Genomic DNA, 12,623 nt, shown 5'->3' on the forward strand with positions numbered 1-12,623 from the left:
AATTCAATGCAATCTCTATCAAAATTCCAATGTTATTTGTTACATAAATAGAAAAAATTACCTTAAAATTCTTATGAAACCACAAAAGCCCCAAATAGCCCAAGAAATCTTGAGAAAAAGAACAAAGCTGAAGTATCAGACCCTCTGATTTCAAAATATATTATAAAGCTATTGTAATAAAAACAGCATGGTACTGGCATAAAAATAGACACATCAACCAATGAAACAGGATAGAAATCCCAGAAATAAACCCAAGTATTCACAGTCAATTGATTTTCAATAAAAGTATGAAGAATACACAATGAGAAAAAATAGTCTTTTCAATAAATTGTTTGGGAATACTGGATATCCACATGCAGAAGATAAAATTAGACACTTATCTCTCACCACATACAAAAATTAAAATAGATTAAATACTTAAATATAAGGCCTGACACTGTAAAACTACTGGAAGAAAACATAGGAGAAAGTTTCATGACATTGATCTGGACAATAATTTATTGGATATGACCCAAAAAACACAGACAACAAAAGCAAAAATATACAAATGAGATTACATCATACCAAAAGCTATTGCATAACAAAGGAAACAATTAACAGAGTGAAAAGACAACCCATGAAATGGAAGCAAATATATGCAAACCTCTCTCTATTGCAGAGTAGGATAACTAGAGTAAACAATAATGTATTGTATATTTTAAAATAACAACAAGACACATTTTTGAATGTTTTCATCACAAATGTGTTTAAGGTGATGGATATGTCAATTATCCTGATTTGATCATTACACAATTTGTGTAAGTATTGAAACATGATGTTGTATCCCATAAATGTGTAAAATTATTATGTGTTAATCGTATGTTGAAAAAAGAAAATATTTACAAACCATGCATATGATAAGGGCTTCTTAGCCAAAATGTATAAGGAACTCAAACATCTCATTGGCAAGAAAATGTATAACTATAAAAATGGGCAAAGGGCCTGAACAGGCATTTCTCAAAAGAGGACATACAAATAGCCAACAGATATATTTAAAAATGCTCGGCCGGGCGCAGTGGCTCAAGCCTGTAATCCCAGCAGTTTGGGAGGCTGAGACGGGTGGATCACGAGGTCAGGAGATCGAGACCATCCTGGCTAACATGGTGAAACCCCGTCTCTACTAAAATACAAAAAACTAGCCGGGCGAGGTGGCAGGCGCCTGTAGTCCCAGCTACTCGGGAGGCTGAGGCAGGAGAATGGCGTGAACCCGGGAGGCGGAGCTTGCAGTGAGCTGAGATTGCGCCACTGCACTCCAGTCTGGGCGACAGAGCAAGACTCCACCTCAAAAAAAAAAAAAAAAAAATGCTCAACATTTCTGATCATCAGGGAAATGCAAATTAAAACTGCAATAAAATGTCACCTCACATCTGTTAGAATGGCTATTATAAAAAAGATGAAACATAACAAGTGTTGGCAAGTATGTGGAGAAAAAAGAACCCTCACATACTGTTGGTGGGAGTGTAAATTAGTATAACCATTTTGGAAAATAAAATGGAGGTTTCTCAAAATACTAAAAATGGAATTACCATATGATCCAGCAATCCCACTTCTGAGTTTATATCCAAAGGAATTGAAATCAATATGTTGAAGAGATATCAGCAACCTCATGTTTATTTCAGCATTATTTACAATAGCTAATATATGAAAGCAACCTAAGCATTTGTTAATGAAGGAATAGATAAAGAAAATGTAGTATATACAGTGGAATACTATACAGCCTTAAAAAGAAAGAAGTTTTGTCATTTGGACAACATAGATGAAACTGGAGGATATTATACTAAGTGAAATAAGGCAGGCACAAAAAAACAAATACTGGGTCAGGCACGGTGGCTCACGCCTGTAATCCTAGCACTTTAGGAGGCCGAGGCTGGCAGATCACGAGGTCAGGAGATCGAGACCATCCTGGAGAACACAGTGAAACCCCGTCTCTACTAAAATACACAAAATTAGCTGGGCGTGGTGGCAGATGCCTGTAGTCCCAGCTTCTAGGGAGGCTGAGGCAGGAGAATGGCGTGAACCCGGGGGGCGGCAGAGCTTGCGGTGAGTAGAGATCACGCCACTGCACTCCAGCTTGGGCAACAGAGCCAGACTCCATCTCAAAAAAAAAAAAAAAAACAAAGAAAACAAATACCATATGATCCCACTTACATGTGGAATGTAAAAACCGTCAGTCTCAGAGTAGAAAGTTGGTAACCAGAGGCTAGAGAGGGACAGAGAAATGGAAAAGGGAAGATGATTATCAAAGGGTACAAAGTTGTAGTTAAACTGGAGGAATAAGTTTTTGTGATCTATTGCATTACATTGTGACCACAATTGATAACAATGAATTGTGTATTTCAACATTGCTGTAAGAATAGATTTTTTGCTATTCTTATCAAACTACCAATGACATTCTTCATAGATCTAGAAAAAACTGTTTAAAAATTCATGTAGAACCAAAAAAGAGCCCGAATAGCCAAGGCAATCCTAAGCAAAAAGAACAAAGCTGGAGGAATCACATTACCTGACTTCAAACTATATTACAAGGTTACAGTAACCAAAACAGCATGATACTGGTACAAAAACAAGCACATAGACCAATGGAACAGAATAGACAGCCCAGAAATAAGGCCATACATCTACAACCCATCTGATCTTTGACAAAGCTGACCAAAACAAGTGATGGGGAAAAGACTTCCTATTCAATAAATGGTGCTGGGATTACTGACTAGCCATATGCAAAATATTGAAGCTGGACCCCTTTCTTACACCACATACAAAAATCAACTCAAGATGAATTAAAGACTTAAGTGTAAAACACAAAACTATAAAAACGCTGGAAGACAGCCTAGGCAATACTATCCTGGACCTAGGAACAGGCAAAGATTTCATGACAAAGACACCAAAAGCAATTGCAACAAAAGCAACAATTTATGAATGGAATCTAATTAAGCTTTTGCACAGCAAAAGAAACTATTAACAGAGTAAACAGACAACCTACAAAATGGGAGACAATATTTGCAAATTATCTGATAAAGGTCTAATATCCAGTTTCTGTTGAAAACTTAGACAAGTTTACAAGAGAGAAACAACCTCATTAAAAAGCAGGCAAAGGACACTTACAGATACTTCTCAAAAGAAGACATACATGCTACCAACAAGCATATGAAAAAAGCTCAATATCACTGATCATTAAGGAAATTCAAATCAAAACCATAATGGGATACCATCTCACACCAGTCAGAATGGCTACTATTAAGAAGTCAAAAAAGAAAAGATGCTAGCGAGGTTGCAGAGAAAAGAAAATACTTGTACACTGTTGGTGGGAGTGTAAATTAGTTCAATCATTGTGGAAAGCAGTATGGTGATTCTTCAAAGAGCTAAAAGCAGAACTACCATTCAGCTGAGCAGTCCCATTACTGGGTGTATACCCAGGGGAATATAAAGCATTGTATCATAAAGACACATGCATGTAAATGTTCACTGCAGCACTATTCACAACAGCAAAGGCATAGAATCAACCTAAGTGCCCATCAATGACATTGAATAAAGAAAATATGGTACCTATACACCATGGAATACTATGCAGCCATAAAAAGAATGAGGTCATGTCTTTTGTGGGAACGTGAATTGAGCTGGAGGCTATCATCCTTAGCAAATGAACACAGGAACATATAACCAAGTACCACATGTTCTCACTTACAAGTGAAAGCTAAATGATGAGAACTTATGAACATAAAGAAGGAAACAAGAGATATCAGGGTCTACTTGATGGGGAGTGGGAGGAGGGAGGGGAGCAGAAAAGATAACTATTGGGTACCGGGCTTAATACCTGGGTGATGAAATAATTTATACAGCAAATCGCCATGACACATGTTTACCGATGTACCAAATGTTCACATGTACCCCCAAACCTACAATAAAAGTTTTAAAAAATGAGGAACATATGCACCATGGAATACTGTTCAACCATAAAAAAGAATGAGATCATGTCTTTTGTGGGAACATGGATGGAGCTGGAGACTATTATCCTTAGCAAACTAATTCAGGAACAGAAAACCAAATGCCACATGTTCTCACTTATAAGTGGGAGCTAAGTGATGAGAACTCACAACACAAAGAAAGGAACAACAACACTGGGGTCTACTTGAGGGCACTAGGTGGAAGGAGGCAGAGGATCAGAAAAGATAGCTATTGGATACTGAGCTTAATATGTTGGTGTTGAAATAATCTGTACAATAAACCCCCACAACATGAGTTTATCTATGTAACAAACCTTCACATGTACCCCCCAAACCTAAAATAAAAGTTTTGTTTTGTTTGTTTTGTTTTAAAGAAGAAGAAGAAGAGATTCGTCCATGTGCAGTGGCTTATGCCTGTAATCCCAGGACTTTGAGAGGCTGAGGCAGGTGGAGCACTTGAGGCCAGGAGTTCAAGACCAGCCAGGTCAACAAGGTGAAACCCCATCTCTAAAAATTCTTAAAAATTAGCCGGGTGTGGTAGTGCACACCTGTAATCCCAGCTACTTGGGAGGCTGAGGCATGAGAATCACTTGAACCCAGGAGGCAGAAGTTGCAGTGAGCCAAGATTGTGCTACCGCATTCCAGCCTGGGTGACAGAGTGAGACTATGTCTCAAAAAAAAAAAAAAAAAAATAGATGTTAAAATTTATTTTATTTTATTTTAAGTTATGGGGTACATGTGCAGGATATGCAGATTTGTTATATAGGTAAATGTGTGCCATGGTGGTTTGTGTACCTATCAACCCATCACCTAGGTATTAAGCCCAGCATGCATTACTTAGTTTTCCTAATGCTCTCCCTCCCCCTACCCCACCCCACCCCCCGACAGACCCCAGTGTGTGTTCTCCCTGTATTCATGTGTTCTCATTGTTTAGTTCCCACTTATAAGTGAGAACATGCAGTGTTTGGTTTAAAGAATAAATTTTTAACCTTCACATTATATACACACAAATAAGTTGGTAAGGTGATAGATATGTTAATTAGTTTGATTTAGTCTTTCTACAAGGNTGAGACTATGTCTCAAAAAAAAAAAAAAAAAAATAGATGTTAAAATTTATTTTTATTTTTATTTTAAGTTATGGGGTACATGTGCAGGATATGCAGATTTGTTATATAGGTAAATGTGTGCCATGGTGGTTTGTGTACCTATCAACCCATCACCTAGGTATTAAGCCCAGCATGCATTACTTAGTTTTCCTAATGCTCTCCCTCCCCTACCCCACCCCACCCCCCGACAGACCCCAGTGTGTGTTCTCCCTGTATTCATGTGTTCTCATTGTTTAGTTCCCACTTATAAGTGAGAACATGCAGTGTTTGGTTTAAAGAATAAATTTTTAACCTTCACATTATATACACACAAATAAGTTGGTAAGGTGATAGATATGTTAATTAGTTTGATTTAGTCTTTCTACAAGGTTGATCAAAACATCACATGGTGCCCCATAAATATATGTAATTGTTAATTAAAAATAAATAAATACGTAAAAATGAATAGGCAAACCACCAACTGGATAAGTGTAATACACATAACCACCAAAGAAATCATTCAGCATATGAAAAAATGTATACAAATTAATACTGAAAAACACAAATACTTAATAAAAATAGGCAAAACTTAAACAGACACTGTCAAAAAAAAGAGTAGCTAAAAACACATAAAAGATGCTCAATTTAATAAGTCATTATGGAAATTAAAACACAATTAGATACTACTTAACACTCATTACAATAACTAAAATTCAAACACTGGCAAAACCATGTTGGTTGGGAGCATGTGGAGCAACTGGAGCTCTCATACATTGCTGGTGAGAATGTGAAATGGTACAACCATTTTAGAAAATAGCTTGATAATTTCTTATAGAGTTAAACATACATCTTTCCATCATTCTGCAATTTCATTCCAGGTTGTCTATATAAGAGAAATGAAAACATATATCTACAAAAAGACTTGAATAAGAATGCTTACAGCAGCTTTATTTAAAATAGCCAAAAAATTCATAAAACATCACACATGTGTCTGTCAATATGAAAATAGCTACACCATAGTACACTCACACAATTAAATAGTACTCAGCTTTATGAAAGGAACAAACTACTGATATATGCGATGCAATAACATAGGTAAATCTTGAAAACATTATGTTTGTTGAGTGCAAGAGCCAGAAACAAAAAATACACATATTATGATTCTAAAAAGATACAATTAAAGGTCAGGCAAAACTAATACTTGTTGATTGAAATAGAAACAATGGTTGCCTCTAGGGGCAGGAGGAATGACTGGGAGGAGCACAGGGGAACTTTCAGAGATGATGAAAATATTTTGTCTTGAATAAAGTTTGAGTCACATAGGTGTATTCATTTAACAAAACTCATTAAACTGTACATTTATGATCTGTGCATATCATTCTCTTAATTATACATCAATTAAAATAATAAAACTTATTAAAAGATGCAGCATTTACAATTAGTATTTGATTTTGTGGAACACATAACTTTTAAAAATATGTGCAATTTAATTAATAAAATATATGTGCTGAGCTCTTTGGAATAAAAGGTAAATCTGACATAGAGCCTGTCCTCCAAAAACATAGAGTCTATAAGACCACTGGAAACTTCCAGGACGAATTAGAGAGCCCCCAGAGAGGGAGGGTTAGGGCAAAGGCAAAGGGGAAGGGATGGGAAGGCGTGTAGCTGGGATTTTAAGGCATGGCATGTGAAAGGAAACCACAGGAAGACAGTCTACTTCAAACTTTAAATATGTGTTGACATTGATTTATCTAATTTTAAAACTTAATTTCATGTTTGCAAAATTCAAAAGTAGTGAAAGCAATAAATTTAGACAGTTACTCAGATCTGGTAAAAAAAAAAAAACTTTTCAGAGGTTTAACATAAAATTAACCAGTTTGTTCATTTCTTAAGCCATTTATTCAACAAAGATTTATTAAGCTAGGGGAATATTCTAAGATCTACCCAAATGAAAGACAGCTGCTCTTTTGGAGCTAGATTTAAATTTAATTTTCTAATTTTGTTGAGACAGGAATTGTATGGAAGAGAAAAAGAAACTTATTAAAAATATAACATTCTTTGAGTCCCTATCAAGTGCAGTGACCAAAGAAATGTAGACCTTTTCTGCATTGCTTTCAGCCTTCTGTCAAAGATAGGATTCATTAAAAATGGGAACAGTTCTGGACCCCAGAGTTGGAAAGGCTCTCATGGGGATGTGGTGGAGGCCAGTGAGTAAGGCAGTTCCAGAGACACTGCACTTAGTGTTTGTTTCATAGGCACTGTCTCACTTAATCCTCACAAGGACTATCTTAACTGTTTTAAGATCAGGGCTGAGAAAGTTTAGCAGATCAGACAGACAGGGGCAAAGTTGCCTCTCAAAGCCACATATATCTGATGGAAGTAGAGGCTGTCCATCTCTATACCAGACTGCTTCCGGACATCTCCAGGGTGCCCTGACTGAAGCATCCTTCACTGTGATCCACCTCAGCAGTGTCCTGCAGAGCCCTCTGGAGAGCCAGCTTGAGGACCGGCTGCCGTAGCCGCCACTGCTTCCTAAAGGAGCCCACGAAGAAGTAAATGATGGGGTTGGCACTGCTGTTAAAAGACGACAGGACAACTGAAACTGGATGAATATGACAAAATAACACATCAGAATTCTTCCAGATCCATAATATTAGGAACCACTGAATGCCGAAGGGCAGGCCGCAGAGGAGGAAGATCAGCAGGGTGAGCAGGATGGTCAGGTACAGCCTGGTCAGTGGCAGACCCTGGGAGCCACAGAGGATCCTGACCAGCAGGGCCAGGCTGGACCCACAGAGAACCACAAATAAAAACATCAGCCACGCTGCTGTGATGAAATCAAATGTCTGACACCAACCAGAGTCACCATCACTAAATAATAAGCCACAGAACTTCCCTTCCAAGATGCTCAGCAGCAGGGACAGGGCCCAGAGCAGGACACACAAGACTGCTGACAGGTGTCTGGGGCGGCGGCAGCGGTACCAGATGGGCCACAGGACGGACAGGCAGCGCTCGGTGCTGATGGCGCTCAGCATGCTCAGGCCTGCAAGGTAGGCACAGGTCATCACAGTGGTGAAGAAGCTAGGGAAATTGATGGAGATGGAATGGAAGAAGTTAATGAGGTACTCCAGGCAATTTATCATCGGGAAGCAGAGGAAGAGGAAGTCGGCCCCGGCCAGGCTGAGGACGTAGACAGAGAAGGCGTTCCTGCGCATGCGGAAGCCCAGGAGCCAGAGCACAAACGCGTTTCCTACCAGCCCTACCAGGGCAATGAAGAGGATCAGGAGGACCAAGATCAGGGTCTCCTTGCCACAAAGCAGAGGAAGGGCTTGATCATTTCCATTCATTGTTGTACTTTCGGTTCCCCAGGCCGGGGTGGTTGGATCCATGTTCAGAAAACCTCCACTGGCACCCTTGGGAACAAAAACAAGACTTGAACACCTGCTGCATGTTCACTGATTGTCATGACCAACCTATTATGTAGTAATTACCTCCCCTGTTTTACAGGAGAGGAAATCAGAGGCTTGAAGAGATTAAGTCATTTATTAAAGGCCAGGGAGTCCTAGCACCTGGATTCAAACTCATTTCTTGCTGACTCTAAATCCTGGGTTCTTTCTATTACAAGATAGATCCTCTACTGATATGGGAATATTCTAAGGCCCAAACACCCGCACTCACTGTTACCATGTCATGTCTCCTAGAGGCAGGAGGAGAAAAGTCTAGGCAGAATATGTGGGACAGCAAGAGACAGGACTCTGAGTTCAGCATCCTTTTTATCCTGGCATACAGATTTCCTCTCAGGGGCCAGAAGAAATGACCCAGGACATGACCCATGGCCACCCTTAATGACTGAGAGGGGTTCATCAACAGTTAGAATGGAGATCATGATTTAGGGTGATAAAGGAGATGTGACTTCTTGCTAGGACAGGTCTGAGGATGGCCAGGCCTGTCAGGCTAGAAATGGCTCAGTGGGTCAGCTTTATGAAAACAGGAAGAATTGTTCTCTTATCCATTTCTGTGTCCTCAGTGCCTAGTTCAATGTGAGGGCATAGTGGAGAGTCAAGAAGTTTTTACCACGAATGAACGAATGAATGAATGAATGCATGGGGAGCCAAGAGTAGTTGAAAATTTGGGCTAAATGAAACACCAACATTTAAAAATGAAATTAGTCACTAAAAAACACACATGTAAAGAAATGAAGAAAACATCACTCCTCATGTTTCCTTCTGGGAAAGCTCTGGTGTATTTGAAGGGATTGCTTCTGCCTGCACAGACAGTGAATAATGGCCACTGTCATATCTTCAATCCAGGAAGGGCTAGTATATGGCTTTTGCTCAGCACCCAAAAGAGTTTTAACTTCCAGTTTGTGGAAAGGATTCAGGGTTTATCTGAATTTCTCTGTATCTTGGAGGAAAAGGGGGCAATTTGGGAAAAGGAGAGAGAGGTGGCAATTCAGAGTGTCTAGTGTCTAGAGGTGACTAGGGGGTGTTGAGGTATGAATACATCTAAGGGGGGGACCCATTATTTCCCCCAGATGATTTTGAGCTTTCTTTGCGAATTAAAGCATTTGTGAAAAAGGATCATTTGGGGAAAGGAGTGGGAAATTAGGAAAAAAGAACCAAGTCTACACCATGCAGGGCTTTGGGGGAAAAGGCAGATGCTTATGTCAATTACACTTGGGAAGGAGCCCTTACTCACAGTGGGGTGAACAATAGCAGCTGGCTGAGTGCTCCTCAGGTATAGCCTCTTTAAATCCTCTTCAGAGCCCGGAGAAGTCAGTACTATTATTAGTCCCATTTTAAAGATTAGTAGATTAAAGCACAAATATATTGAGTAATATGCTCCAGGTCTCACAAACAAGTGGTAGAGCCTGCATTTGAATACACACATCTGTGTCAGAGGGCTTGTTCTTAACCAGCCTTGCAGCCCCATTGCAAGGGTTCAGTGCCGACTACACATGAAGAAAGGAGAAAACAACAAGTAATGCTCATATCAAATCCAAATGGAATGTCAAAATTGCAGTTTTTTTAAGCCTAGATTAAGCAACTTTAAGAAACAGGAAGAGAAATTAATCAAATAAGAAGAGATGAGAATAGAAGCCAACTGATAATAAGCTACTGAGAATAAGCAACTGAATGCAAGAGCTCTTTCTTGCTTCAGAAGAACAGCTGTCAATCACTCCACACTGCAGAAAACTCTCATGGGTTGGAGACCTCAAAGGGGAAAGTGAATGAGTCCTCCATGGGGATACGGAATTGGCATCAAGGACTGAATGCATCCATCACGTGCTGTCTTAGTTCCTGTAGCCCTGGTTGGCCTGATGAGGATATGGAGGAAAACTACTTCTGTTGTCATCCCTCAGTGCAGGTTGGCCTTTTTATTAGTGGCACTGAACACAGTTTGCACCTGTGTTTTTAAGTGTATGTCTGTTTTTTCTTTTATCTCCCTCATTAAACTCAACATTTTTGTTGTGGTTGTTCACTATTACATCCCCAGCCTCCAGCACATGTCCCTTGGAGGCCATCTATTGTAATATGTTCATGTAACAAAGAAAGAAAGACAGGCTTAATGTGTACAAAACAGTTTCCTGAATCTCATGGTGAAAAGCAGGTCCAATACCAACTCCAGTCTCCTGGGGCCCTGTCCTGGGTTTATTTCTGTTCCATGCCTATATCATTCACTACTTGTGAGGAAGTCTTGAGAAAAATCTCCATTTGAGCACAGATGCTAAAAGAGAATCAGGGACTATAGAGACTGCTAGTTGCCCCAAAAGCCATTCTGCTTTTCTCACACATAATAATTCTGAATCTTGAATCAGAAAAAGGTCCCTTTCTCAGCTTCCCTTTATGCTGATGGCACCACGTCACCATATGTGATGGTCAAGGGGAGGTGAGAGAAAGTGATATAACCAGGTCCTCCTGTACTCTTTCTTTCTTTCTCTTCTCTCAGGCTGGAATGCTGATGTGTTTGGGAGCCAGGTAGGACCACGAGGGTAAGGGTACCTCTTTAGGGATGGGGAAATAGAAATTGGAAGGAGCCTTGATGTTTGATGTCTTGGAGTCATCAGCCCAAATCTAATAAACATTCTTTTTGATTATCACTATAATAGGTTTCTTTTTAAAGAAGCCAAAATCATAAACTTAAATTACTTATACCTGTGTATTTATACCTGGGAGTACCTATGTATTCCCAATCCCTTTTTTTCCAACCACATTCCATTCTCAAGGCATTTATGATGATAGTGAGAGACTAGTCCAAAGAAGTGACACTAGATGGGAAGGTCAAACAATTAAAAAAAAAAAAAGGGAGGTGATAGAATGAGAAATTGATTCAATCACATTAATAGAGAAAGTCTCAGGAAATACAAACTGAGAAGAGGCTATGGGAAGAAATAGATTTTTCCTATTTGCCATTAGGATCTCATGTCCACCCTTCTCTACCTGCCTTTGCATCCTGGGAGGAGACATGTCTGTGCCTCATCAGTGGGCTACCTGGCACTCAGGCTCCAAAGGGACACCTTGACAGGAGATTGAAGGGTGATTTTTTAAAAATTTCCTAGCTCTCTCCCTGCTCCATGAAGGGCTGTGAGTTGGCAGTGGCGGTGTTTTTCTACCTAAGGACATAGCCCTGTCTGGTGGCCCTTTCCTGTAGCCGCAGCTACAGTTACAGTTACAGCTACCACTACAGTACATTCTGAGTTATCAGAACTTCTCTTTCTCCGTATCACTTCAGACCTAGCAATGGTAACAGCCCTCCACTATCACTTGCCTTTGAGGGCTTCAACATTCTTTAAATATTTTCTTAATCCCTATTCACACCTTTGTAAACAGTCTCTTCACTAAACTCTTCTAAACTACTCCTTTAGAGTGTGTGACATGTGTTTTCTGCTGAGACAGTGACAGATATGAAGAAAAAACCTTTTGAGTAACAAGAAAATCGGTGCAACCTGAGGTTATTAATAACAATTTAGCTTAGGGAAGAAATGCCTTCATCCTACCCTGCCCCTAAATTAAAATTAGCAAATTTTTTCTCTCCATAGTTACAGATTTGAATGGTTGAAGAAAAGGGGAGAATATAGGTAGATAGAACAGAAGCGGGACGAACCTCTGCTTGACCCCATTTGGATCTCCCACCATCTAAGCTGCCAGCATCCAAAGCTCCCTCAAAGGCGCTTCCTGTCTCCTTTTCCTGATGAATTCATCAGGATATAGACCAACGTAAAAACCAAAACTGCCTTTGAAAGAAGATGGTTCTTGAACAAACTCTTACCTTAACACCCTTCTTTCTACTGGAGTTGGTGAGTTGAGAAGTGCTTTCCCGGGACTGGCAAACAGCTGAGGATGGGGAGATGCCTGCAGGAGCTGGAATGAAAACTGATGACTAAGTAAAGCTTATCAAGACGCTCAACAACCCTGTGATTTCCTGCACAGAGGGTACTGGAAAATAAGAGTATGACACATGAAACCACATGAGATGTTTCTCAGCATTTGCCCTGACTCCAGTCACTTCTCTTGGTTTCTCCCCTACCCTCTCCGGCCCCACTCCCTGCAAGGAATCA

At 39.8% G+C, this 12,623-nt stretch overlaps 1 protein-coding gene across 1 annotated transcript; it reads right to left on the minus strand.

Annotated features, from left to right (window-relative positions):
- Positions 1-7,359: 7,359 nt before the first annotated feature.
- On the minus strand, positions 7,360-12,393 carry MRGPRX2 (MAS related GPR family member X2). The gene is made up of 2 exons (XM_017857886.1): positions 12,335-12,393; positions 7,360-8,478 (listed from the first exon to the last, which is right to left on the minus strand). Exon 2 carries the CDS (start codon positions 8,452-8,454, stop codon positions 7,462-7,464), a length of 993 nt encoding a protein of 330 aa, XP_017713375.1. The 5' UTR covers positions 8,455-8,478; positions 12,335-12,393; the 3' UTR covers positions 7,360-7,461.
- Between the last annotated feature and the right edge of the window lie 230 nt (positions 12,394-12,623).

This window comes from Rhinopithecus bieti, unplaced genomic scaffold (genome assembly GCF_001698545.2).
Source record: "Rhinopithecus bieti isolate Rb0 unplaced genomic scaffold, ASM169854v2 scaffold_2350, whole genome shotgun sequence".
NCBI lineage: Eukaryota > Metazoa > Chordata > Mammalia > Primates > Cercopithecidae > Rhinopithecus > Rhinopithecus bieti.